A 25,233-nucleotide genomic window follows, 5' to 3' on the forward strand; every position below is an offset into this window, starting at 1 on the left:
ACAAAGCATTTATGTTGTTCTAAAATATTTGATGTTCTAGGTTTGTCCTAAGTCAAACTTCGTTGAAGTTTCTTTTTTGCGAAGTCTGACCAACTTTATAGAAAAAATTGCTAATATCTATGTTATGATGAATCTAATGAAGTTAATTTTGTGTTGTAGATGTTGGTATATTTTTCTACATACTTGGTCAAATTTAAAGAGGTTTAACTTAAGGCAAACCTAGAACTTCGAATATGTTGGAACATAGTCAGTTTCAGTCCCAGCATATTATAGGACCATACATCAGAATCGCTGGAGTTGGAACAAAAGACTTTTCTTACTCTTCTGCCCCATCTGCTGGGTAACAACAGGGCCCACATATTCCATCTCTAGGCTGGCAATGTCATTGTTGCTTGAATTTCCACACGGCGGCCCTTGTTGCACACACAAGTGGCATTTGACAGGACTGGGTTGCCGCAATTATATGCAACCATGACAACACGGCACAGGGTTCCATCAAATCAACCAGTAGATCAGCTGTATTTCCATGACCGCAGCAATTTCTTAGCCGCAAGAAGAAAAATACGTTCGCGTGCTTGGAGGTGCGCAGACAATATATGTATGAATTTTTGTAGGGAATATGACAGGCTGTGCAACAATTCCTATATGTATGAATTTTTGTTGCCTAGCTAGTTTCTTTGGCATGCTCAACTTTGTTCATGAGAGATTGGTCAACTTGCAGGAGAGATGTTGCTGTAAACTAAAATTGTATTTCAATGAACAAAGTGATGAAATTGGGGAGTTGAGTCCGTTTCAAGAAAAAATAAAAATTGGGGAGCTGAGTTGTGCTTCTGTTATCCAGCAAAACAAAAACAAAAAACTTGCCTTATCTGTTGCACCGGAATCAGAATGTTTATCAGCAACAATGCTCATCCATAATGCATGTTACTGACAGCAGAATGAAATACAATTTTTCTCTAAAAATGTTACTTAACAAGAAAAAGGCGGCCTTTTGTCACCTCTCACAAACTTGTTTGTATCAAGAATTTACTGTTGAAGCAATATTTTCCATCAGAATTTATCAAGAGCAGGGAACAAACAAATAAACTGATGTAACATTTCAAACTTATTTAAAGTTGCTCCGCACAGCAACCAAGGCAGTTTGTACAAAGCCTTTCTACTGGGTTGGTACTGTTACAACCGTAACTTTTACAGTGCATTACTCCATGATACATACATATACATGCATAAATTATAGTACCACACATTGTATATATACCTCACACATCGTCTTCCTCTGACACCACACTCAATTCCTCCTCCGAGACAGCCGACAGCTCGGAAGTGAACTGGTAAGAGTCCTCGACATGGATGTGCCTTTCGTCGCAGAAAAACGGCCTCGAAGGCATCTGTAGGCCATCAACCCCAGCCTCCAGGATCTCAATGACCTCACTCATCGTTGGCCGATCACGAGATCTCATCTGAATACACCACAATCCGACAACGCATAGCTTCTTCTCTAGCTCATGCATGTCAACAACAACATCAGATATCTCGCCCGCTTCTTCCTGAGTCAGCCGGTCGTACACCCATGACGGGTAGTACGCCTGGCTTGAGGACCCCATGTTTGGATCAGCATTCCTTCTCCCGCCGGCCATCTCCAGCAGCAACATCCCGAAGCTGTACACATCGGACTTGCTGGATATGACGCCGAAGCTCCGGGATATCATCTCAGGGGCTATGTAGCCGACGGTTCCCCGCATGGCGCTCAAAGGCACGAAACTGTCGCCCCTCGGGTACAGTTTGGCGAGTCCGAAATCGGCGACCTTCGGGACGAAATTGCTGTCGAGAAGGATGTTGTGCGGCTTGATATCAAAGTGTAGAATCTGCATGTCGCACCCCTGGTGTAGGTAGTTGATCCCCCTGGCAATGCCTAGAGCGATCTCGTTGAGCTTGTCCCATGAGAAGCTCTTCTCGGTAGAGAAGATGTACTTGTCCAGAGAACCATTGGGCATGTACTCGTAGAGTAAGGCCCTTCGCATTTCCTCCGAGCAGAACCCCACTAAACGCACCACGTTGACATGGTGGATCCTGCCAATGGTGGAGACCTCGCTGATGAAATCTTCACCATTGCAGTTGGAGTTGCCCTCTAGCATCTTCACGGCGACATGGACATCGCCTGGGAGTAGCACGCCCTTGTACACGGTACCATAGCCCCCTTGGCCCAATTTATCTCTGAAATGGCTTGTGACTGCAACTATATCTGTGTAGGAGTACCTCGCCGGGCCAATCATTTGTTGAATCCTGAGGAACTTCTCAACTGCATCAATTATGATCCTTGTTTTCATGTACTTGTAGGCTAGGAATATCCATACAGCCAGGGGTGCCAACAAGAACCTGCACAGTACTGCACAACAAGTCGACAGATACGGACATAAGTTAAAAGAATGTAAATTCTCTTTTTCGAAAGTAAAATGCGTATACAATTCTCACGTACCAAAAAAGAACTTGGGGATAGCAATAGCAGATACTATGGTTGCAACAATCAAAACCAACTTTGCTGTGTGGATGTGATCGTTACCGTCCTGAGTCACGCATTCTAAGAAGTGCACCTCACTCCAGAAAATAGCATGAGTCCAATTAATAATGCTTGTGCCAGATATTTGCTCCTTGAAGTAGCTGCAAATCATGCAATTGTAAATAAATTATAATGCAGTCTGCCACCGTCAGGTTGGCTTAAGAGGTGAGAAAATAAAGTCGGGAGGAAATGGAAGGGTGATTACCTGATTGAATTGTTGAGGCATAAATTGATGTTCTTTCTTAACAACTCAGATGCAGAAGGTTCCGAGTAAACCGGGACAGGAAACTGGACAGTAAACCCCTTAGAAATGTGTTGTGTGATATCTGCATAATTACTTGCATTCTGTAGCTGTCCCCAATCAGAAGGATACTCGTTACCAAATGGAATCCTGGCCAGGTATCCACAATAAGGTTCAAGAAGTGCAACCACACATGAACCAGACACCCAGACATAAACATATGAATTGTTGGCACTCAGGCAAGCAACGGGCTTGTATCTACTATTATCTGTTACTGCTCGTGAACAATTACAAAAACATGCTTCTGGTATTGAACTTTGAGTGAGCAAATAACGAAAGCCAGGTGGTGAAACTGAATCAGTGTCGCCGTAATATCCAAAGTAAGGAATGTGATTCCACAGTGGAAGAGGGCAGCTGCTACTGGTATTGAAGTTGGTATCCATGACCCAGAAGTAGGAACCAGCGTAGTTGATGGCAGTCACATAGTATGTTCCCGTGTTGATGTGAATTGTAGCCTTGCTACTGGTGCAACCCAGCTCGTATTCTTCAACACCACACTCACGAGGATCACCTCGCCGACGGAAAGGATATGATATGTCTCGGAGATGTCCACAGGAAAACAGTGGGCATCCATCACCTCCTCCCTGGACATGATAATCTGCTACAAAAACAGCAACAAGGGAGAAGACAGTGAAGGATTGTAGGGTAATAGAATGATGAAATGCACCAGGGTTCCCCATGAAAGCTTCACAGATGCACTAGGGACTTGATATCCTGGTTTGTTCTGTTAAGAGTACTAAGGAGGGGAAGGGATCGACATCAACTAGTTGATCATATCCAGCTGTATATACTAATATGACTTCATTGGTATATACACGACATGTGAAAGAGGAATATATTCTCTCGATTGTGTGTCTAGGAACAGAAGACGACCCAGTCGGAGTGTTCTGTTAAGTAGAGGAAGATATTTCTCTCCCATTGTGTAGCTAGGAACAAAAGACGACTCGAGGCTTGAAGTCTTCTGTCCCATGACAATGACAGTATCAAAGAATTTCCACGAAATGCAAAATGCCAATCAAAACATATTTATTGCTCATGCAACAAGGGACTGGACAGAAGCAAATCTGCAATCACACTCAAACCACTAGAACACGGCAGGTGTTAGCATTTGAAATTTACTCCTCAGGCTCAACTCTGACTGCTTTTGGTTTTGGCTACTTGCCACATCTTCTCCCTCTCGGTTGCAGAAGCACAGAAAGATGAGTAAATTACTTGTCATAGCCCTCCTGCTGCTGCCTCTGATCAACCACGGAATCTACTTGGCCACGGCATGGGATGATAAAGATTTCTTCAAATACTGCCCACCTTCCAATTGCAGCCAACATGGCCCAATGATCAGGTACCCTTCCTGCCTTGAGTCCAGCAATACATCAGCAGCAGCAGCAGCAGCATGTGGATGTAGCAGCACAGATGGATTAATCTGGAAGTTAGCATGCTCTGGTCAAGACACCATCCTAGTTCACCCAGTTCTTGGCTCATACAGTGTCAGTGCCATAGATTACAGACGTTCTTCAATTAAGCTCATCCCGCTTGTAGACCCCTGTTTGGTGCTACAGCAGAAGCTCGTCATCTCCAGAAGCTGGTCGTCTCGACAAGTTGATGTTATCGACGGCATGCAGCTGCCTGATCGGCAGTTCTCAATTTGGTCAGATACGTATGCAAGCCTGGTATGCTGTTCAAGCGAGTTCACACCTGCTGCTGCCGATGCCCATAGCATTGCAGGCCCAGTCTCCTGCCTTAGCAACACAACCCACTTCTTTTATTTGGTGGATGGTTATGAAGACATGTCCATTCTTCCATTGGACTGCAAGGTTTTCCCAGTCTCAGATGGCGTCGGTGGCCGCCTGATACCCATGTATATATTTGGGGACCCAATGTCAGACACATTCTTATCAGCGTCCTTCAAGGAAAGCGCAGAAAGAATGCTCAGTTTTGCTGAGACGACAGTGTATTGGTATGGTTTCCGTTGCAGGCGATGTGAACTCAGTGGGCAATGCTGCGCGTTCAGCTCAGAAAGGAATGAACAATTCTGCATACCTGACCCTCATGGTATGATCAGCTATAACAGTCAAAACCATATATTAAGATTTTAGTTCACAATTTACTCATTCTACAGTTCCATGTGTTCGAATCTCCATGAGACTTTCTGTCAACTAATTTTCTTTCAAAAATAGGATCACAAATCCTGCTCGAGCAATCAAACTGAAGGACCCAGTAGAAAAATGTGAGAAATAATTAACCAGGGAAAAAATAAGTTTTTCTCATCTTTCAGACACTACTGGCCTTAAATAATCCAGAACTCTCACCGTTTATTCTACAATTTTCTTTGCAACACTCAATTAGCATGCATGGCTGCACATGCTGCTACAGTTGAGCAGCTCCACCAGCATGCCTACGCCGGCAGGGGGCGACGAGAAGCTGGGATTGATGGAATTTGGGCATGTTTAGAGGGAGCGGTGAACTAGCTAGGCATTTTGGGGAAATGAATCGGGGAGGCATAAATAGCGTCGTGTATTTGTTCCTCATATATTAGGGCAGTGTACTGCAGCCATGGTATACAGCACCCAATTTGTCTGTTCTAAAACTTTTTCTAAATATAATTTCTTTCTGCTTATCTCATTCTCTTTCTTGGTATTTGCAGGTTCACGTATGAAAGTCATTGCAGGTACTGCTCCAACCAAGTCTTTTTAGCTTCAACATATAAAGGAAAAAAATAAAAGTTTTCTGTTGTACAAATTCTTATTGCTGGTTACTCTGACTCTTAATATCCTCTTATCATAACAAATACTCCCTCCATTCCTAAATATTTGTCCTTTTAGAGATTTCAAATGGACTATCACATACGGATGTATATAGACATATTTTAGAGTGTAGATTCACTCATTTTGCTCCGTATGTAATCACTTGTTGAAATCTCTAGAAAGACAAATATTTAGAAACGGAGGGAGTAGTACTAAATAACGGCTTTTAAGTCCTGGTGCAATATGCTGATGACGTATTGTTTGCTTATTCAGCTACATCATCGGTGGCTGCATTTGTTGTTCTTTTGGTGACGGTGGCCACTGTGCTTTATCTTTCACTCAAGACAAGATATAATGCAGAGATACATATGAAGGTTGAGATGTTTCTCAAGACATATGGAACATCAAAACCGACAAGGTACACTTTCTCTGAAGTTAAGAAGATGGCAAGACGGTTTAAGGAAAAAGTAGGGCAGGGAGGATTTGGAAGTGTGTACAAAGGCGAGCTACCAAATGGAGTGCCTGTGGCAGTCAAGATGCTAGAGAACTCTACAGGAGAGGGAGAATCGTTCATCAATGAAGTTGCAACCATCGGACTAATCCACCATGCCAATATTGTCCGCCTCCTGGGATTTTGTTCTGAAGGAATGAGGCGGGCGCTTATTTATGAATTCATGCCTAACGAGTCACTGGAGAAATACATATTCTCTGATGACTCTAATATTTTTCAGAATCTTCTAGTACCAGACAAGCTGCTAAATATTGCTTTAGGCATCGCCCGAGGAATGGAGTACTTGCATCAAGGGTGCAACCAACGCATCCTCCACTTTGACATTAAGCCTCACAATATCCTGCTGGACTACAACTTCAATCCAAAGATCTCAGATTTTGGCCTGGCGAAGCTGTGTGCAAGGGACCAAAGCATCGTCACCTTAACAGCAGCAAGAGGCACAATGGGGTATATTGCACCAGAGCTATACTCTCGGAACTTTGGGGGAGTTTCGTACAAGTCATACGTGTACAGTTTCGGCATGCTGGTGCTAGAAATGGTGAGCGGGAGGAGGAATGCAGACCCAAGAATCGGGAGCCAGGATGATGTTTACCTCCCAGAGTGGATCTACGAGAAAGTGATCAATGGGGAGGAGTTGGCTCTTACCTTGGAAGCAACTCAAGAAGAGAAAGATAAGGTGAGGCAGCTGGCAATGGTTGCACTGTGGTGTATCCAGTGGAACCCAAGAAACCGACCGTCGATGACGAAGGTTGTTAACATGCTAACAGGGAGGCTTCAGAGCCTGCAGATGCCTCCGAAGCCTTTTGTCTCATATGAAAACGAACTTATGCCATAAATCAAAACAGGGACTACCATACTCTGTCAACATTCAAGGTTGTACTTTGCGTACGCATGTGTTGTAACAATAGCAACCACTGTATTTTGATGCTTTCAGTCCATTAGGTCTGAAGATGTATGAATAATCACCGGTCACTAGTCACTACCATGTAATAGTGCTACTAGTTGCTTGCAAGATGCTAATACAATCTACTTACATATTTATGTCCAAAAACTTGCAATAGAGCTGTGTACAACACAATAATAATCTGTCGATTGCCTTACTCGGTTGTTGCAAAGAGAGTAAACAAAGAGAGTTGTTGCAAAACGGAGGAGTAAACGGAGGAGTAAACAAAGGTATGTACAAAATATATATATATATATATATATATATATATATATATATATATATATATGTATATGTAGAAAAATAATGAAACGGAGGAGTAAACAAAGAGAGTTGTTGCAAAACGAGAAACAAAGAGACAAAGCCAAAGGAAAAATGAAGGAAAAGGAAAAAAGGAAAGAAAAGAAACAGTGAAAACTGAGAAACAAATAAAGAAAACTGAAGAAAAACAACGAAAAAAGAAAGAAAAGAGAAAAGACAGTAAAACCAGAGAGAAAACAAAGGAAACCCCGTGAGAAAACAGAGAAAAAAACTAGAAACCGGTGGAAAAATCCGCCTCCATTTGCCCCAAAGTACGTCTTGCTCCGACTAGTTATCACAAACTGGACGTGGCCGTAATGGCTAGCAGCGTGGGTGCTCGCCTAGTATACCAGGGTTTGATCCCTACAGGTCCCCTTTTCCTTTCCTTCTCTATTTATTCTCACTGTATGTAAATGCGAGATATAGTCTCCGCTTGAAGCCACAACCAACCCTTCTGAGCTCTGACTTTGCTCATTTCTCTTAAAACTTCTTTTTTTAACTCGCTGTGTCAAAACACACATCTTCGCCCTACCCTGGCATCCCCGTCTGCCCTCATCACTGCCGTCGTCCACCTCCATGATCCATCGACCGGCATCAGCCGAATCATCGTCTCTCTGTACCCATTGCTGGTGTTGATGCTGCCTTGTCCTCGCCGCTGCAGTCGACCACACATGACTTAAATGGGTTGCGGCCACTGCGGCCCATTCACATAGGTATGTATTTCCTTTTTGCTTTCTTGGAATTGTGTTACAAATATAAATTACAATCCAATCTATAATTAAAAGGAGTAAATGTATTCATTTGTTGTAAAAATAATTGAACATACAAAATTGCTTTAATTTTTTACCTTTTAAATTAAACTTACTGGCCAGGCCCTCCTGCCTGGGCTCGGCGCACAGGCCACGTGGAGGCCCATCTGTCCCGGTTCTGGTTTGAACCGGGACTAAAGGGTGAGGGTATTAGTAACGACCCTTTAGTCCCGGCCCTTACGAACCGGGACAAAAGGCTGGTTTTCTACTAGTGTGGAGTTGAAACAATGTTCATCTATATTAAAAAGTATTAGTATAATTTTGAAACTTGTTCCTGCCTTTAAAAAACATCTACTTTCTGAATGTGTTGACACATCATGTAAACAAAAAATGTTGACATGTTTGAACAGGATGTTCTTATAATTTTAACAAGTGTTCATGTCCTTAAAAAATATTCATGTAATTTCAAAACATGTTCACGTATTTAAAAAGATTCATGCATTTCTCAATAGATGTTTATATTTCTTGTACACAAAAATATATATAGAAAAAATAGAAAAGAGGAAAAAGAAAAGGGAAAACCCGACAAATGTAAGAAGAAAACACTGAAAATACTAACATGATAAACCAAAAAGGAAAACAAGCACTGGAAACCCGGCACACGCAGCACAAAAAATGTGCCTCGGTCCATGTAGGTCACACTGTTGGCGATTCCCGTGGTATATACATCTATATGCGGCAAATCCTGTTTGGGGTCCATCTTCGTGTAAAAGTTTATCATGATCAAACTTGTTTGAACAGCAGAGGACGATGTGTACATTTAAGCTCCGAGAATCTTGCTGTTGGTAAGAGGTTTATTATTGATTTTTTCCATATCGAAGTTCTTGAGTGTGTGCAGGAACCAGAGAATGCGATGAACAAATTGAGTCTGTGGATCTCACAAGTGACGCCGAGGAGCCCAAGCCTGCATGGCGGGTTGGGGGCGCTTTTGGATACCGGCCGATGATGAAGATGATGTTGAGGATCTGCCGGAGGCGCCGGTGCAGTTACCATCTCCACTTGTTGTGGCCACATCTACTTCGGAGTCTAAACCTAAGGTGAGTAATAAGAACTCGAGTTTGTTGGATACGTCGGCTCCTTCGCAGAAGTCGAAGGTGAAACCATGGAAGGGACCGTTGCCAAAGGATGGGCCGTCGGCCATCACTTTGTCAGATTTTTCTCATCCCGACTGTTGGACGAGAGTGACCCGGCGCAAGAAAAAGGGTGGTTCGAGGGTGTCACAGAGTTCGCCGGCGGTGGCCGTGCCGTGTGACATCCGAACAGCCAGATTGGAGCGTTTGAACGAGTTGGGCTCGGTTGGGCTGCCTGCCAGTACCTGCGATGTAGGCTTGGTCAGTATTGGGCTTGAGGCCCAGGGGGCTGGCCAGGCAAACGACGCAAGGGAGGCTAGTGTGCATGAGGGGGCCTTGGATCGATCGCCCCCGCATGCACGTACCCCCCCCCCCCGCTCCCTCCGCTTATCCCTGCTAGGGTTCGGCGCTGTGGACGTGTGGGTTTTCCATCTGCTTCCTTGTGCCGTTCCTCGCGAGAGTTAGCCGGAGTCAACCGGCGCCTGCCCCTTGTCTCCCAACGCCCGGTCATGCCGCCCAAGCCGCCGCCGCCGCGGATGCCTCCTGTGGCGAGAAGCCAGTCCGGGACCTCGGGCGGTTCGGCCTCTTCGGCGGCGGGCGCTGCCGCGCCAGGTTTTGCGCGTGTGGCACCTCCGCCCCGGGCGGTTCAGCCGTCGCATCGTGCTGCTCCTCCGCCGCCTCGGGCGGCGCCTCCACCGCCCGCTCGGGCCCTGCCCCCGCCGCCACAGCAGCCTAGGGTTGACCCGCCGCCTCCGCCTAGGGCTGAGCCGAGGCCGTGGCCGAGGCAAATGGCGGTCGGCCGCGGTGGCCCTGGCCAAGGCCCGCTCGGCCGTGGGGCTGGGGCGTCGCCGGGAGATGACCGGAATCCCCCGCGTGGCCAGTGGGGTGATGACGGTTACGACGCCTACGGTGCTGGTTTGCATCGGGGATCTTCGTCCTCCGGCGGTGGCCGTGGCTATGCTTGGACGGACGACGGCAATGCCAACCGGGGCTTTCAGGGTCCGCCCGGTAACTTCGTGGAGGGGGCGGTTGCTCCTAATAACCGCCCCTTCCGGGGCCGATTCCGCGGAGGTCGGGGTGGGCACAGACGTAACTACCCGCCTAGGCATCCGAAGGCTACGGTTGAGACTGAGGTGGTGGCCGACGAAGGTTCGGTTCTTCCGCAGGTGGCGGTGGAAACGGTTCAGGCCCTGGCCGAAGTCACATTACCGGAAACCATGCAGACTGGTGATTCTGCTTCTGAGCATGGTACAGACAGATCAGAGGCTGACAAGTTGTCCAAGTGGGCGGCTAAGAAGAAGAAGCTTACTTGTTTTCGATGTGGTGACACAGGACACTTTATGGCTGAGTGCACTGCGGAATTATGTGACATGTGCCGGAAACCGAAGCATGCTGCTGCGGAGTGCCCTCTTATGCTTGGGCCTAAGCCGACTGTTCAGATATACGGGGTCTGCTGCTCGGAGTTGATGTTCTTCGAGTCTCCCAGTGTGGCACCTCTGGCACCAGCGGTAGAGACTTCTTTTCCAGGGGTGGTGAAGATAGTTCATGGACCGTTAACCGAGGCGCAAATCATTCAGCAGCTGCGGGAACTCGCTCCGGGTAACTTTCAGTGGTCGTTACTCAAGCTTAATGATACGTCTTACAAAGTTGATTTTCCGTCTAAAGAGGATCAGGTGCGAATCCTCAAGTTTGGTATGAGCAGGGTCACAAGCACTAGTTTTGTGTTGCAGTTTGATGAGTGGAAGAAGAAGGAGCCACAGGGCATGCCTTTGAGGCAGATTTGGGTTCGTTTCTCCGGGGCGCCATCTGATCCCTTGGATAGCTTCTTGGTGACGTGGAGTTTGGGGTCTTTGATCGGCAAGACTGAACAGGTGGATATGCCATTCACTAGGGCCAACGGAGTGGCGCGTTTACTTGTCAGTGTGGCTAATATTGAGTTCTTGCCGAATGTGGTGCCTTGGACGTACGATGGTGTTATGTATCAGCTGGACGTTCTGTATGAGGATCCTAATTTGTTCGACGAGTTTGAGGATGACAACCCTATGGACACGACCGAGGGAGGAGGTGCCCCGGGAAACCAGGATGATTCGGCTATGGGTGATGATAATGGGGCCAGGGGTCCGGTAGGTCCGTCTGAGTCTACTGATATTGCTCCTGCTAATTCTTCTGGGGTTGCTCCGACGTCCACGTTGCAGCTTGGGTCCTTGGGACCTTTCTCTGCTCCGCCTCGCCTTCGGGGTGTTTCTCCGGGTTCCGTGGATCCCGTGGCTCCTCTTTGTGCGCCTGCGGTTGAGGTGGGAGGTCCCGAGGGGCAGGCGGCCCTTCCCACATCTCCTACTTCGCTGTTGCCTACAGTGGATGGTGCAGCGCTTGCGGTCGTGGCTAGAGGTGACGGGCAGGAGGCCCGGTCCCCTGTGATGCCGTCGCCGATGGCGCCCCCCGAGGACTCGACGCTCTTCTCCACATCGCCGCGCGCGGGAGGAGGGGTGGCTGTGCAGGTGGCCGCCAGCCCTCTTTGCCCCGCTGCGGTTGGCGGGTCAGGTGGTGCGCCCATCTCCCCGGCTCCCTCTCCGGAGCGCCGTGCGCGGGTCTCCCCCGCTCCTGCTGCCGGCGGATCGCCCGTGGTCAGGACGCGGGTGTCGTCGCCGTGTTGCTCTCCTGCCCCGGTGGCTAAGGCCCGGGGTGCCGCTGCTGGGGGATGGGCAGGAGGCCTTTCTCCTAGCAGAGCTTCACGCGAGGAGGTCATCGCCTTTGGCGGTATCCCGGACCCAGTCTCCCAGGGGAGGCGGGTCAGCGGGAGGCTGCAGGAGAAACCGGACGTTGATGACATGCAGCTGAGGTCTGCTTTGAGAGCTGCCAAGCTGCGCGACGTCGAAACCTCCACTGGTATGTCGGTTAATCAGTCCAATTCCATCTTGCATTTTACTGATGTTGAAGTTATTCATAATGCAAATCAAATAGGAGTTTCACTTGGTAACAATGAGTTTGAGGTCTCTAGGTCGGTTAATGACATTCTTGATTTGGAAGCTGATCGTGCGGTAGATATGATCCGTCACATTGCTGTTGTTAAACCTATGAACGACTCAGAGATAGATGCGCTGGGGGTTAGGGTTCTTGATGGCTTGTGTGCCGACCTTGACCCTGCACTACCCGAGACGGAGGAGGATACCATTCCTGAGGTGTCTCTCTATGTAGATGAGCCCGAGGCGATAGAAGCAGAGAATGCCTGTGCTAACCAGGCTGATGGTCACCTTAAGACAAAGCGGACGTGGAAACGGAAGGTTTATCCAGTCTCGGCTGCACGTAGGAGTTCTAGGATCCGCACTGCAAAAAAAATTCATGATGAATTATGAGAGGCATTTTCTGGAATAGCAGAGGTCTTAGAGACTTGGCTAAAAGAAGATTTCTAGCGGAGGCTTCTCTTGAACATCGTTTAGATTTTATTGCTTTGTCTGAGACTGGAAGAAGCAACTTCACTTCACAATTTCTTGCCACTTTGTCCGGGGGGGTAGATTTTGATTGGCATTGCCTCCCCCTCGAGGAAGATCCGGTGGGGTTTTACTCGGGGTTAAGTGTGAAACATTGGAAGTCCGGAGTGTAGCTTTGGGGGATTTTGCCGTCAAGTTCCGAGTTCGAACTAAGGCAGATGGGTTTGATTGGGCTTTGGTGGCGGTGTACGGAGCTGTGCAACCAGAGCTCAAGCCAGACTTTTTGGCGGATCTGGTTCGTATTTGTGGTAACGAACAGCTACCCCTCTTAGTGGGGGGATTTCAACATTATTCGTAGGAAGGAGGAGAAGAAGAATGACAATTTTGACGGCCGATGGTCGTTTATGTTCAACACTATTATCGAAAGTTTGGATCTCAGAGAGATAGAGCTTTCGGGTAGGAAATTCACTTGGGCTAATTCGTTACCGGTCCCGACGTTTGAGAAACTTGACCGTGTCTTAGCAAGTGTCGAATGGGAACAGAAGTTTCCTCTGGTAACCGTGCAGGCATTGACAAGGGGTGTCTCTGACCATACACCGTTACTAGTTGATTCAGGGGTTTCCCTGAGTTGTTAGCTCGGGAGTGGGCTAAAGACTCAGGAGGAAGGACGCCTATCGAGCGATGGCAATGTAAGATTCGTCATCTCCGAAGGTTCCTTCGAGGATGGGCTAAGAACATGCATGGTATTTATAAGGCGGAGAAGGAGAGACTTCTTCTACTTATTCAAAACCTTGAAGTTAAAGCTGAAACTTCTATCTTGGATTCTAGTGAGTTGGAAACAAAGATAGAGGCGGAGATGCGACTTAAACAGCTTCTTCGCGAGGAGGAATTGAAGTGGGCGTTGCGAGCTAAGGTTCGCAAGATAGTACAAGGAGAGGACAATACTCAATTCTTTCATATGATTGCTAATGGGAAGCATCGTAAAAAGAGAACTTTTCAGTTAGAACAAGATGAAGGGACGATAGTTGGTCAAGACAATCTGAAAGTCTATATTACCAATTATTATAAGCAGTTGTTTGGTCCCCCGGAAGAGAATTTTGTGTCCTTAGATGAGTCTAGGGTTGAGGATGTTCCTCAACTTGAGACTGCCGAGAATGAGCTCCTGACTGCTCCTTTCTCTGAGAAAGAGGTGTTTGAAGCCATTGCACAGATGGAGAATAATAATGCTCCAGGACCGGATGGGTTTCCGGCGGAGTTCTACAAAAAGTGCTGGCATTTTATTAAGGGTGATTTGATGCCCATGTTCCAGGAGTTTTTTGAGGGACAGCTTCAGTTGTTTAAGCTGAATTTTGGAACGATAACTCTTCTTCCTAAGAAGACAGACGCGGTTCGCATTGAGCAGTTCAGACCTATATGTCTGCTTAATGTGAGTTTCAAAATCTTCACCAAGGTCGGGACGAACAGACTTACGCAGATTGCGCACTCTGTGGTTCATCCATCCCAAACTGCTTTCATGCCTGATCGAAACATCCTTGAAGGAGTTGTTGTCTTGCATGAAACACTCCATGAAATCCACTCAAAAAAACTTGATGGCGTAGTTTTTAAAGTGGGTTTTGAAAAAGCATATGATAAAGTTAAATGGCCTTTCCTTCAACAAGCGTTGCGTATGAAAGGTTTTGATCCGGCCTGGAGAAACCAGATTGATTCCTTTACGCAAAAAGGGAGTGTAGGGATTAAAGTGAATGACGATATAGGTCACTATTTCCAAACACACAAGGGGCTAAGGCAAGGAGACCCGATGTCACCGATCCTGTTTAATATAGTGGCTGATATGCTCACTATCTTAATAGGTCGGGCAAAGAATGCAGGGCAGGTAGGTGGCCTGGTCCCACATCTAGTTGACGGAGGGATTTCAATTCTACAGTATGTTGATGATACAATCATCTTCATGGAGCACGACTTGGCGAAAGCAAGAAACATGAAGCTGCTGTTATGCTTATTTGAACAACTATCTGGCCTCAAAATTAACTTTCACAAGAGCGAATTGTTTTGCTTTGGAAGAGCAAAGGAGGACCAGGACACGTATAAACAATTGTTCGGATGTGAATTGGGTTCCTTACCGTTTACGTACTTAGGTATACCCATTCATCATCGTAAGCTGACTAACAGTGAGTGGAAATGCATCGAGGATCGCTTTGAAAAGAAACTGAGCTGTTGGAAAGGAAAGCTCATGTCATACGGAGGACGATTGATTCTGATTAATTTGGTCCTTACCAGTATGCCTATGTTTCTCTTATCCTTTTTCCAGGTTCCGGTGGGAGTCAGGAAAAGGTTAGATTTTTACCGATCTCGGTTCGTTTGGCAGAATGACGACCTCAAACGAAAGTATAGGCTTGCTAAGTGGGATATAATATGTAGGCCGAAGGACCAAGGGGGTCTAGGCATTGAAAATTTGGAAGTTAAAAACATATGTCTCCTTAGCAAATGGCTATTTAAACTTTCGTCCGAGACGGAAGCTACTTGGGCTCAGATTTTGCGTAATAAGTATTTTTATGCTAAAACCCTGGCCCAGGTAAATGTGAGGCCTTCCGACTCACCTTTTTGGAAGGGTTTGATGAGAGTCAAACAACTTTTTTCAGCAAGTCAAAATTTATTGTCGGGAATGGAGCCACTACGAGATTTTGGGAGGATACGTGGCTTGGGGAGACTCCCCTTGCACTTCAATATCCTACCTTGTACAACATTGTGCGACGTAGAGAAGCCTACGTTGCATCTGTTCTACAATCCACTCCCCTCAATATTAGTTTTCGGAGGACGCTAGTCAGAAATCATTGGGAGGCTTGGCTCCACCTTGTTAGACGTTTAATGGAGGTTCGGCTGACCCAGCAACCAGATCAGCTGCATTGGAAACTTACTAAGAACGGTGCGTTCTCGGTTAAGTCCATGTATCTGGATGTCATTAACTCTAGCGTTGTCCCTTCCTCGATTCACGTTTGGAGAGTAAAGGTTCCCTTACGCATCAAAGTGTTTATGTGGTTTGTGCATAAACAAGTCATTTTGACTAAGGATAACCTGGCAAAACGCAACTGGATGGGCTCATCTAGGTGTAGCTTTTGCGATCATAACGAAAACATCAAACACCTCTTCCTCGATTGTCCGTTGGCTAAGATTCTGTGGCGGTCGATTCATATTGCGTTTAATATTAATCAGCCCACCTCTATCAACATGTTATTTAGACCATGGCTTGATGGGGTTGATTCCGATACTGCAAGACACATTTGTGTTGGCGTTTGTGCTTTACTTTGGGCAGTATGGAACTGCAGAAATGATTTAGTATTTAACAGATCAACAAACATTCACTTTTTGCAGGTTATCTTCAGGGCCACGGCATTCATCCGTATGTGGTCGCTACTCACTCCGACGGAGGCCAGGGAGCGTTTGGTTACTGCGTCTACACGATGGGAGATGGTAGCGCGGGCTATTTTCAACCGGTTTGGATGGCGGTCATGTAATAGGATAGGCATGTAGTGCTCCTATTGTGTTTTCCAGCCGGTTGTGGCTTAGGATTTCAGCTCTTTCGAGTTTTTGCTTTTTTCGCACCTCAATACTTGGAGACTTTGTTACTGATTTTTTTTAATAATATGAGCCGTATGCATCTTTCTGATGCAGAGGCTGGGGTAAACCCCCTTTTCGAAAAAAAATCTAAGCTCCGAGACTTGTTGAATTCTGGTAGGAACTACCGTTTCTTATGTTGGATATTCTCTTTACACATAATCCAACATAAATATGGTCACTAATTCAGTACTCGTCACCCAATTAAACTCACTTAATCTCGATGGAGGTCTGATATGCCTATGTGGTATAACTATATAAAAGTTCAAAACAAATAGACTTGTATAAACTACTACAACCTAAGTATTTAGATGACACAATAAATTTAAATTAACTATGACTAGGACTGGTCCGATCTTGCCTTCCAAACAATATACCTGCACACACAACCACATATATAGCATGCATCTACCTATCTTTTAATTGACCTCATGTCGAATCCCATGGACACGAGGTGCCCGTACATCATCTGGTTCCACGTGTCCGGCACACCCGGTAAGCACCAGTGGCTGCAATCCTCTGGCGCATCCGATGGCGTCTCGGGCTCCCGGTGCCTCGACGGGTGCCCGTCCCCCCTCATGCCCGTCATGTACGTTATGTTCAAGAAGACGGCATCCTTGTTCATTCCATGCCGTCTCCTCATGCGCTGTGCCGCACTTGAGATCATTGTGTTGATCCACAAGTGCTCATGCCAGTCACTCTCACTGGTAATCAACGTTAGCGGATCCCATTGTTCCACGCAGGAGCCACCTGTGTCCCATGTCCCGTTGCCGTAGTGCGATGGAGAATAGCTCCTAAAGAAGATGTAGCTACTCTTGGAGAGTCGTGCATTGGTTAGTGCCCAATCTTTCACCGTCTGGAGAGACCGCCGGAATGCTTCCTTAATGTTTGTTGTCATGTTGAACCGGTCGCCCACCGTGAAATAGTTTCCACTGCGACCGTGGATTGCAACTCTAGTCAAATAATTAATCATTGTCATAACAATGTAAATATGTAGTGAAATAGCTAGCTAATTACATACGATTTGATGGTCTTGTGTAGGTTCCACCAGTGGCCCGTGTTGAGGATGAGCACGTCAGCGCCAGCCCAGCGGGCAGCATGCCGCGGTAGTGCGTCAAGTCGGATGGCCCTCTTGATGGCGCCATCGCTCGCCGGAGGGAGGCGATCAACCATGACGAGCATTGGTGCGCGGTAGTACTCCACGGAGAGGTTGTAGTCCGCAAAGACCATGGATAGATAGCCTTTGTGCCGGCTCAGAGGCTTCCCGAACTGCTCATATATCCTCGAACCGGCCGGCGTGGAGGCGGCGAGCATGCACAACATGGACTCCCACTGGTTGCGGCCAATGGAGTCACCGACGAACACGATCCGGCCGTTCCGGCTCCTCTCCAGCATATCCGTTGCATTGAACCTATAGAACATGATCACATTTCCTTAGAATTCATGGTGGCAGAGACAAGACAAGATCATTTGTTCTACAATATAGATATGTCAACAACAATGGTTACCGACGTACTTAGGGAGGTGGCAGCTGCCGCGGCGAGGTTGCCAACGCCAGTGGCGGAAGGAGGAGTCATTCCGCCCATTTTGCATGCAGCGGAAGCCGGGGTCGAGGAACGGGCAGTCCTCCCCGTATGGCATAGCATCAGTGGAGCGGCTCCTCACCCATTTCCCATCAGAGTAATCGCAGCCACAGGTGGCGGCGTCCTTGGTGCAAGCCGTAGCGCGGCCACCGCCGGCATCGCTAATCAGGCGCCGAGCCCGGAAGAAGGGCGCCTGCGTGACGACGACGGAGAGCGCGAAGAGGATGAGCAAAATGGAGGGGACTGGAACATCTCTAGCACGCATGGGGTGGGTCTATGGCTATAGGTGGGTAGTAATTGATGGGCTAAGAGGAGAAGGAGGAGCTGAGAAGTAAGAGTGGGTGGTGCTAATGCCACGCCAAGAGCACATGCAAACCTCTCCTTTGCCTGCTGTCCAGCTCTGGTTTGAATATTTCTTAACAAATTAATTAGTAGCATTTATATGTGACAATAAGAAAAGTGCTTGGGGCTACATCCATCATCTTGTTGTGACTGCCTTTCCATCCCCTGGACGGATATCCAATCATTGCATGAAAGTTGCATGATCTTTGGTTTCAGAATTATTATTTTCATCTTCTTTATAGAATGTTCAGTTGTGAACTTGTGATCTTTCCTTACGCAAGTGTGCCTGTGCAACTCGATTGTAATCTTAGGAATTTTCTTGTTCATCCTAGTTGGCAATCATGTATGAATGAAGTTATCAATAAGATGTGCAAGCAACTTGAACACGCGGCTTTTCGTTATTACTATTGTGATGGACCGCTCCGTCTATTATTGAGATGGCCCGATAAGATCATCGACTGTAGGCGTAAGACTTGATGCCCACAATAAGTGCTGCTAGTGAAAAAGATGGCCGTACCAGTCCAACATAGATCGAAGATCTTCAACAAACATAACTCGATAATTTCATTAACATTGGCTTATATCCGGAGACAACGCCACTGGAATTGAAGCTCCTAAGTATTACCCCGTCCTTCAGGTTCACCAAGCCTGCACACATTTTGAACTTTGATCATCAGTTAGAGCAATAAGTGTTATGTACCATAAAAGTTATACAATTGAAAACTTCTTTAAATGCAATCCAATGACTTGTGTCGTTAGGATATAGTTCAAGAAAAACATTCCAATTCTAACGTAAAAATGTCCATTTGATTCAACAAAAATGTCCACCTTATGCTAGAAAATATGCATGTTGTCCAAGAAAAATGCGCCAACCATTGAATTAAAAGTGTTTTTCTAGGGTCATAACACTAGCCACTAGCTCAAAAAAAAAAACGTTCCAAGTATTCAAAACACAACCAAAAGCGTTGTAGAAACTGTTCATGAATGTTGGTAAACAAATAAAACATCCATGAAAACATAAACAAATGTGAGTTAAGAAACAATCAGACCAAAAAATGGGAAAAAAGTAACACGTCGGAAAGTACATATAGGTGAAAAGGGAAGAAAAGAACTAAAAAGGGAATAGGAGACAAAAAAGAAATAAGTAAATATAAATCAAACCAAAAATGAGAAAAAAAGAACACAAGTACTTCCTCTGTAAACCAAAAATGAGAAAAAAAGAACACAAGTACTTTCTCTGTAAACCAAAAATGAGATTTAAGTATAAGACGACGTTTCAGATCAGTAAAGGGAGTATAACTGAGGAAAAAAGTAAAAGGAACAAAATAACCAAATAGGGAGATGAAAAATACAAGAAAAAAACAAGGTGTGAACCCATGACTTTTCATGAGAACTGTGATGAACCTCTTCACCTATTATTGGGCCCACCTGACAAAGATCAGTTGCGGGCGCGCGTCGTCATAGTGCCCATAATAAGCACGGTACTAGTGAAAAAAGACAGCATGAGCAGTCAAACATAGATCAATGATCGATCTTAAACAAACATAGTTCGATTTTCCTATGAACATGGACTTATATCTCAAACATAACCACCACCGGAACTGCAACTCCTAATTATAGCCCCCATCACTCCGGGTTCACGAGGTTCGCACGCGTTTTGAATTTCGATCATCTATAATGCCAGTAAGAGTTATGTACCATAAGAATAATGCAATTGAAAAACTTTTTCAAATGCAATCCAGCGACATATGCCGTTAGAATATAGTTTGATATTCCAATTATAATATGAACTTTTTATCAACTCAAACCATTGAATTAAAAGTGTTCATCTAGCATCAGAAAGCATGCTACTAGCTCAAGAAAATGTTATTCAAAACACAACCTAGAGTGTTATAGAATTTTTCATCGATGTTGGTAAACAAATAAAACACAATGAAAAAACAAATCAAACATTCACGGAACATAAGAAGAAATGTAAGCCAAGAAATAATTAGACCAATAATAAATAAATAAGCCACTAAACATCGAAAAGTACATATAGGTGAAAAGGTAAAGAAAGAAAAGAGCTTGCACGGATGGTGGAGCCCAACCCGAGCGACCTCGCTCTCGCGAACACGCCCGCGGCGGCGCCGCCGCCGCCCTGATCTCCTACCTCCAGCCTCCCCTGCACCTGCTCTGTCCAGATCCGGGATCCTCTTCACGTCCTCTCTCCGCTCGCGTGCTTCTCTTCGCGGAGCGACGCCATGGCTGCTGATCCTCGACCTCGGCCCGCATCCATGTCGGCCGTGACGGTGGCAGCCTCTCCTGCCGTGCTGTGCGTCGGCTCCCGGCCTCCCACTGCTTCAGCACCCGCCGCCGCCCTCGTCGTGGCCGCCCTCGCCTCCCGCCGCTTCAACCCAGCCATCCATGGGAGGAGGGTGTCCCGCGCGCCCCTCACCAAGGAGGCGACGACGTCCACGACTTCGACCGCGCCCTTCGCTCCGGCTCCACTTGCTGCCGCTGCCTACAGCCTACCACCGACGACACCGGCAGCGACCCACTCCGGCTCGTCCCCGGCCCAGGCAGAGCCCCACTCCGACTTGTCGCCTGCAGTGACCCGGCTTCATCCGGAGCTCGCCTCGCAGACTCATCGGCATGCGTTCAGTTCTTCAATGATGACGTCCGCTGGTTTGAACTCGGGGTGGCTTGTGTCCTGGGCCTCCCTCGCCGACGAGGACAATGAGGATGATGAAGAAGAGTTGGCTCCGCTGACGCCGCCGGCTTCCAGAAGCCCGGTCCCGACTGCTGACCAGGTTGTTCCATGTGTTGGGCATGAGGAGGAGACGGGTGCTGGATGGCAAGAGGTACTGCCTCGGCGCAGTCGGCGCTGTCAGGCGTCACCAACACCGGCATTTTCTCCTCGTCCCATCCCTGCCTGGCTCCACGGTCGATGTTGTCGATGCCTTGCCCCTGGACACCGTGCGGCAGTTTGCAGAGATCCCTTGCAATGTTCCCGCTGCTTGGAGAACGGACATTGGGCACGCGGGTGCCGCAATCCTTGGCGTCCACTCAGCTCTTTGGCTTGCCTTGTCGCGCCACCACAGTCTAGCCTCAGCACCGAGCATTGTCGAGCTCCAGCTTCTTGTGAGGGTCCGATGAAATTCACGCTTCCCTACAAGGCGCTTCATCGAGGGACCTGGGCGTCGATTGTTTCTGGTGATGTTGGCTCGGCACCCCCAACCGATGTGCTGCTGCAGTCCACTTTAGCAACTCAGGCCAAGCTGCTGATGCGTGTTGGGAGCTTTCTGGAGCGGGCGGAGGCGGCCCTGGACAAGCTCTCTCTTGTGTCGGCTGCATTGCAGTCAACTCCTACGTCGCGTCCTTCTAGTCAGGTTGATGTTGTTAGTCAAGTTGATGTTGTTGGTGGCTCAGTGGAGAACATGGATAAATAGCTCTATGGTTGTTTCTCCCCTCGAGTTGGGGACAACTTGTCGTCGATGTCTACCGCTGTAAGCGAGGCCATCGCCGTGATCGTCGCCCCTGTGTTGCAGATTATGCCCGAGCTTCAACAACTATGTGCTAGACCTGCTTTGCCTCAGTCGATGGAGCATGTGGAGGTCGTCTCGCCGGTGACCCCTGTTGAGGGGCAGGATTCGCCTAGGTCATCTGAGCAACTAGAGCCGTCTGAGTCCATCGTGTCAGTGGTATCTGTGACTGATAATGTTGAGGCCTTCGGCATGTTGGCGTCTGATCCTTTGGAGTCCAGCCAGCCGCTCGCCATTGCAGAGCGTGAAGGTTCCGATGTTACAGTCACTCACTCGCATGAGACTATTGGGCAGGTTTCTGTGCGTGACAAGGTCAATGATATTCTCTTCCAGATAGAGATTCACAGCTTGCTCAAACGTTTGGAGGCGGCTAGCCCTGGATCTGGCAAGGCGATTGTAGAGGACGCTCTCAGGAGCAAGAGAATGAAGAGTGGCGCCACAAGAAAGGCGTCCGCAGCTGCTTGATGGATGGTCATCAGTCTTTTGGGTTGTCCTTATGGTCTGAGTTGTCAGCGCGGATTTGGTGGTGCCCGCCGTCCTCAGCCATGTTACTCTCGTTGGGTGTTTCTTTGCTATGTAGCAATGTGGGGGTTGGTGGTCGTTATGTATTGGGTATGGTTGTCGGGTTGATCGCGCGTTTACCGGGTTACATGCCCCGTGAGTAACCCACGACTTTTCATAAGTATTTTCATGAACCTCTTTGTCTCTTATTGAGACAGCCCGATGAGGATCGACTATATTGGTGTAGGCGTCGACTCTTGATGCCCATGCTAAGCCATATCAGTGAAAAGGATGGCCAGAGCAGTCAATTTCCTTTTTCTTTTTGACGCAAAACAGTAGGAACTTCCTGCTGCGCAAATATCAAATTTCCATACAAGAGTATGTACATATATGTACAGAATAGAGAAAAATAAAACAGAACAAGGAAACGATTCACTGAAACGCCCAGGCCCAGGCCGATAAGGAGATATACTTCTTTCTCTTGGCTCGAAAGATGAGCAGTTTCACTTCTTCCTTGAACTTCTTTCTGCAACTGCAGAAGCTAGGTTGAACTCCTTCAAAGCCGAAATCATTTCTTGTCGCCCGTATTATGGCTCGCGGGATGAGCATGAACTCTAGGAAGAATGGCACTAAAATCAGAGGAATTAGATGGCGATAGTGAAATTAGAGGAGGCTAGATGCACATGTTCGTAGCATTTGGATGCATGATAACAGCACTAATCCAACGGATTTGCTAAAACTCAGCTAGCTGAGATTTAGCTATGGTCTCATTCACGCTGACGTCCGTCCGATATAAGAAGGCGCTGAGATTTGTGCTGCTGTTGAGAAGACGTGGGGTGCGGCCCGTTATCTGTTTTCGTTTGTGCGCAGCACGTCTTGGGCCGGTTTTGTCTCGGGGACGGTGGTGCTGGGTATGTTGTGCTTTTGAATGGATGGACCTGGGCTCGTTTTCGTCAGTGTACGTACTGTGCAGAACGGGACGAGTCAAGGCAAAGCCTGTATGTACTCGTGAGAGCTTTTTCCTTCATTTTTCTACTCACTCTCTCAAATCTGATTGTCTACATTTTCTTAAAACATTTTCCCTTTGTTTCATCATTTTTTTCTTAACATGTTTTAAATTTTATAGTTTGGTTCCTCATTCTTTCTTTCTTTTCTTTTTTGTTTGTTTTGTCTTGAATGTTTTGTTTGTGCTATTTTATTTTTTTATCTCACAACCTGAGTTTTAACTATGTCTTATTTGTGCCACCAGGCGTCGTATCGATTTGTGTCGGGATTCGTGTAGCCGACAAATGTAGTGTTGGCCTAGTAGTGTATACTGTTAGATGAATGTAGTAAGGTCCGAAGGTTTGTATTTTGTGGTGTGTTAAAATCAATGAAACTCACATTTTTTCCTTGGAAGTTGAGTTAAAATCATGTTAAAAGAAGTTAACCTAGCACTTCTTTTCTCTTTCTTTTTGGAATTTGATTTTCAAAATCACATTTGAAATGTTCTGAATTTCACCAGCGGACAGTAGACAGTTAACTGAAACTGTTGATAGGTTAAACTGAAAGTTGACAATAAGTGACAGTGGGTACCCTCTCTGGCACTGTGCAGACATTTTTTTAGAATTATGAGTATAATTTTTCACTTTTCTATACTGACACCATTTTTTTACCTTTGCTTGGTTTTTCATATACTGACATGATCTTACAGCAGCATCAAACTATCGATGTTTTTTGTTTGGTTTTTCATACTGAAATTTTTGTGCTCCATCTAAGACAAAGTCCAGCACTTTTGTATTTTCAGTTTGTATCAACTACTTATAGTATCAGAGGCATTTTTTAATTCTGATTTATGTAGTTTAGAAGGCATTTTTTACAGCATCAAATTTATGTAGTTTAGAAGGCATTTTTTATATTCCTATTATGCTCAAAAGTTTTTGGTGGTGAGTTAGTGGTTTTTGACACATCTCGGCGCATGGCCAAGGCATATTATGCTCAAAAGTTTTTGGTGGTGAGTTAGTGGTTTTCAAACTCGAGCCGCAACTGCAAGTTTTCAACCTCGAGACGCAATCAAACTCCAGGGCGCAACTGCAACTTTCCAATGTTCGGTCGCAACTGCAAGTTTTCAAACCTCGAGCTGCAAGGTTTCAACCTCGAGCTATAAGTTTTCAACCTCGAGGCGCAACTGCAAGTTTTCAAACTCGAGCCGCAGCTGCAAGATTTCAAACTCGGGCTGCAACTGCAAGTTTTTGAACTCGAGCCGCAACTGCAAGTTTTTCAAACTCAAGCCGTAACTGCAAGTTTTTCAAACTCAAGCCGCAATCAAACTCGAGGGCGCAACTGCAACTTTCCAATGTTCGGTCGCAACTGCAAGTTTTTCAACCTCGAGCCGCAACTGCAAGTTTTTGAACTCGAGCCACAACTGCAAGTTTTCCAAACTCGAGCCGCAATAAAACTCAAGGGTGCAACTGCAACTTTCCAATGTTCGGTCGCAACTACAAGTTTTCAACCTCGAGGCGCAACTGCAAGTTTTCAAAATCGAGCCAAAACTACAAGTTTTTCAGTGTCGATGTTGCATTTTTTTGTGTCTTCATTTTATAATCAATGGTATATTTATTTTTCCCATATTTTTCTAATTTTTTTAATAAACTGAATTCAAAACATGCCATATTTTTTATGTGTATTTTTTCTCAACTATTAATTTTTGTGCCAAATTATATATATTCATGTCATACCAAATATTTTCAATGCTCATTTTTTTTAATTTTTTTCTACTGCCACTGTACTGTGGACCAACCTCTATTCTTTTTTTAGGTACTTTTTCCATTTTTTTGCCCAAAGCCGACAGCGCACCTGACTGTTTGAAATGGAGCAGAGAGAGCCCAACACGGCTGTACCCATCTCTAAACGGGAAGCCGCTCAAGGCAGGTGCTGCGACATGGGCAACGGCGACATGGAGAAGCAGGGCGGCGACCCGCCAGGCGGCGCGCTCCCATCGAAGGTAAGGCTCCCACCGCCGGAAGCAGGCC

At 46.5% G+C, this 25,233-nt stretch overlaps 3 protein-coding genes across 4 annotated transcripts; 1 reads left to right on the forward strand and 2 right to left on the reverse strand.

Moving 5' to 3' along the window:
• Positions 1–1,071: 1,071 nt before the first annotated feature.
• Positions 1,072–3,704, reverse strand: LOC119358561 (rust resistance kinase Lr10-like). Of its 2 annotated transcripts, none has more exons than XM_037625055.1 (3): positions 2,763–3,704; positions 2,561–2,658; positions 1,072–2,386 (listed from the first exon to the last, which is right to left on the reverse strand). In XM_037625055.1, the coding sequence occupies exons 1-3, from the start codon at positions 3,536–3,538 to the stop codon at positions 1,260–1,262; spliced, it is 2,001 nt and encodes a 666-aa protein (XP_037480952.1). In that variant the 5' UTR covers positions 3,539–3,704; the 3' UTR covers positions 1,072–1,259. The 2 variants fall into 2 exon arrangements, with proteins under 2 accessions (XP_037480952.1, XP_037480946.1); XM_037625049.1 differs by having other exon boundaries at positions 2,477–2,658.
• A 254-nt stretch (positions 3,705–3,958) lies between these two features.
• Positions 3,959–7,151, forward strand: LOC119358580 (rust resistance kinase Lr10-like). The gene is made up of 3 exons (XM_037625061.1): positions 3,959–4,907; positions 5,500–5,523; positions 5,873–7,151. The coding sequence occupies exons 1-3, from the start codon at positions 4,058–4,060 to the stop codon at positions 6,943–6,945; spliced, it is 1,947 nt and encodes a 648-aa protein (XP_037480958.1). The 5' UTR covers positions 3,959–4,057; the 3' UTR covers positions 6,946–7,151.
• Positions 7,152–16,552: 9,401 nt separating this feature from the next.
• Positions 16,553–18,242, reverse strand: LOC119302472 (protein trichome birefringence-like 8). The gene is made up of 3 exons (XM_037579823.1): positions 17,789–18,242; positions 17,294–17,683; positions 16,553–17,204 (listed from the first exon to the last, which is right to left on the reverse strand). Exons 1-3 carry the CDS (start codon positions 18,118–18,120, stop codon positions 16,685–16,687), a joined length of 1,242 nt encoding a protein of 413 aa, XP_037435720.1. The 5' UTR covers positions 18,121–18,242; the 3' UTR covers positions 16,553–16,684.
• Positions 18,243–25,233: the final 6,991 nt, after the last annotated feature.

Source organism: Triticum dicoccoides, chromosome 1A (genome assembly GCF_002162155.2).
Source record: "Triticum dicoccoides isolate Atlit2015 ecotype Zavitan chromosome 1A, WEW_v2.0, whole genome shotgun sequence".
NCBI lineage: Eukaryota > Viridiplantae > Streptophyta > Magnoliopsida > Poales > Poaceae > Triticum > Triticum dicoccoides.

Bases quoted from the DNA above. Each gene is read 5' to 3' on its own strand.
- LOC119358561 (XM_037625049.1), bottom strand. From the start codon at position 3,538: ATGGGGAACCCTGGTGCATTTCATCATTCTATTACCCTACAATCCTTC. The intron at 2,659-2,762 runs GTAATCACCCTT...CATGATTTGCAG, and splicing joins TGCCTCAACAATTCAATCAG to CTACTTCAAGGAGCAAATAT. The intron at 2,387-2,476 runs GTACGTGAGAAT...CTTGTTGTGCAG, and splicing joins TATCCCCAAGTTCTTTTTTG to TACTGTGCAGGTTCTTGTTG.
- LOC119302472 (XM_037579823.1), bottom strand. From the start codon at position 18,120: ATGCGTGCTAGAGATGTTCCAGTCCCCTCCATTTTGCTCATCCTCTTC. The intron at 17,684-17,788 runs GTACGTCGGTAA...CATGTTCTATAG, and splicing joins GGCAGCTGCCACCTCCCTAA to GTTCAATGCAACGGATATGC. The intron at 17,205-17,293 runs GTATGTAATTAG...CCACGGTCGCAG, and splicing joins CTACACAAGACCATCAAATC to TGGAAACTATTTCACGGTGG.
- LOC119358580 (XM_037625061.1), top strand. From the start codon at position 4,058: ATGAGTAAATTACTTGTCATAGCCCTCCTGCTGCTGCCTCTGATCAAC. The intron at 4,908-5,499 runs GTATGATCAGCT...TGGTATTTGCAG, and splicing joins CTGCATACCTGACCCTCATG to GTTCACGTATGAAAGTCATT. The intron at 5,524-5,872 runs GTACTGCTCCAA...TTGCTTATTCAG, and splicing joins ACGTATGAAAGTCATTGCAG to CTACATCATCGGTGGCTGCA.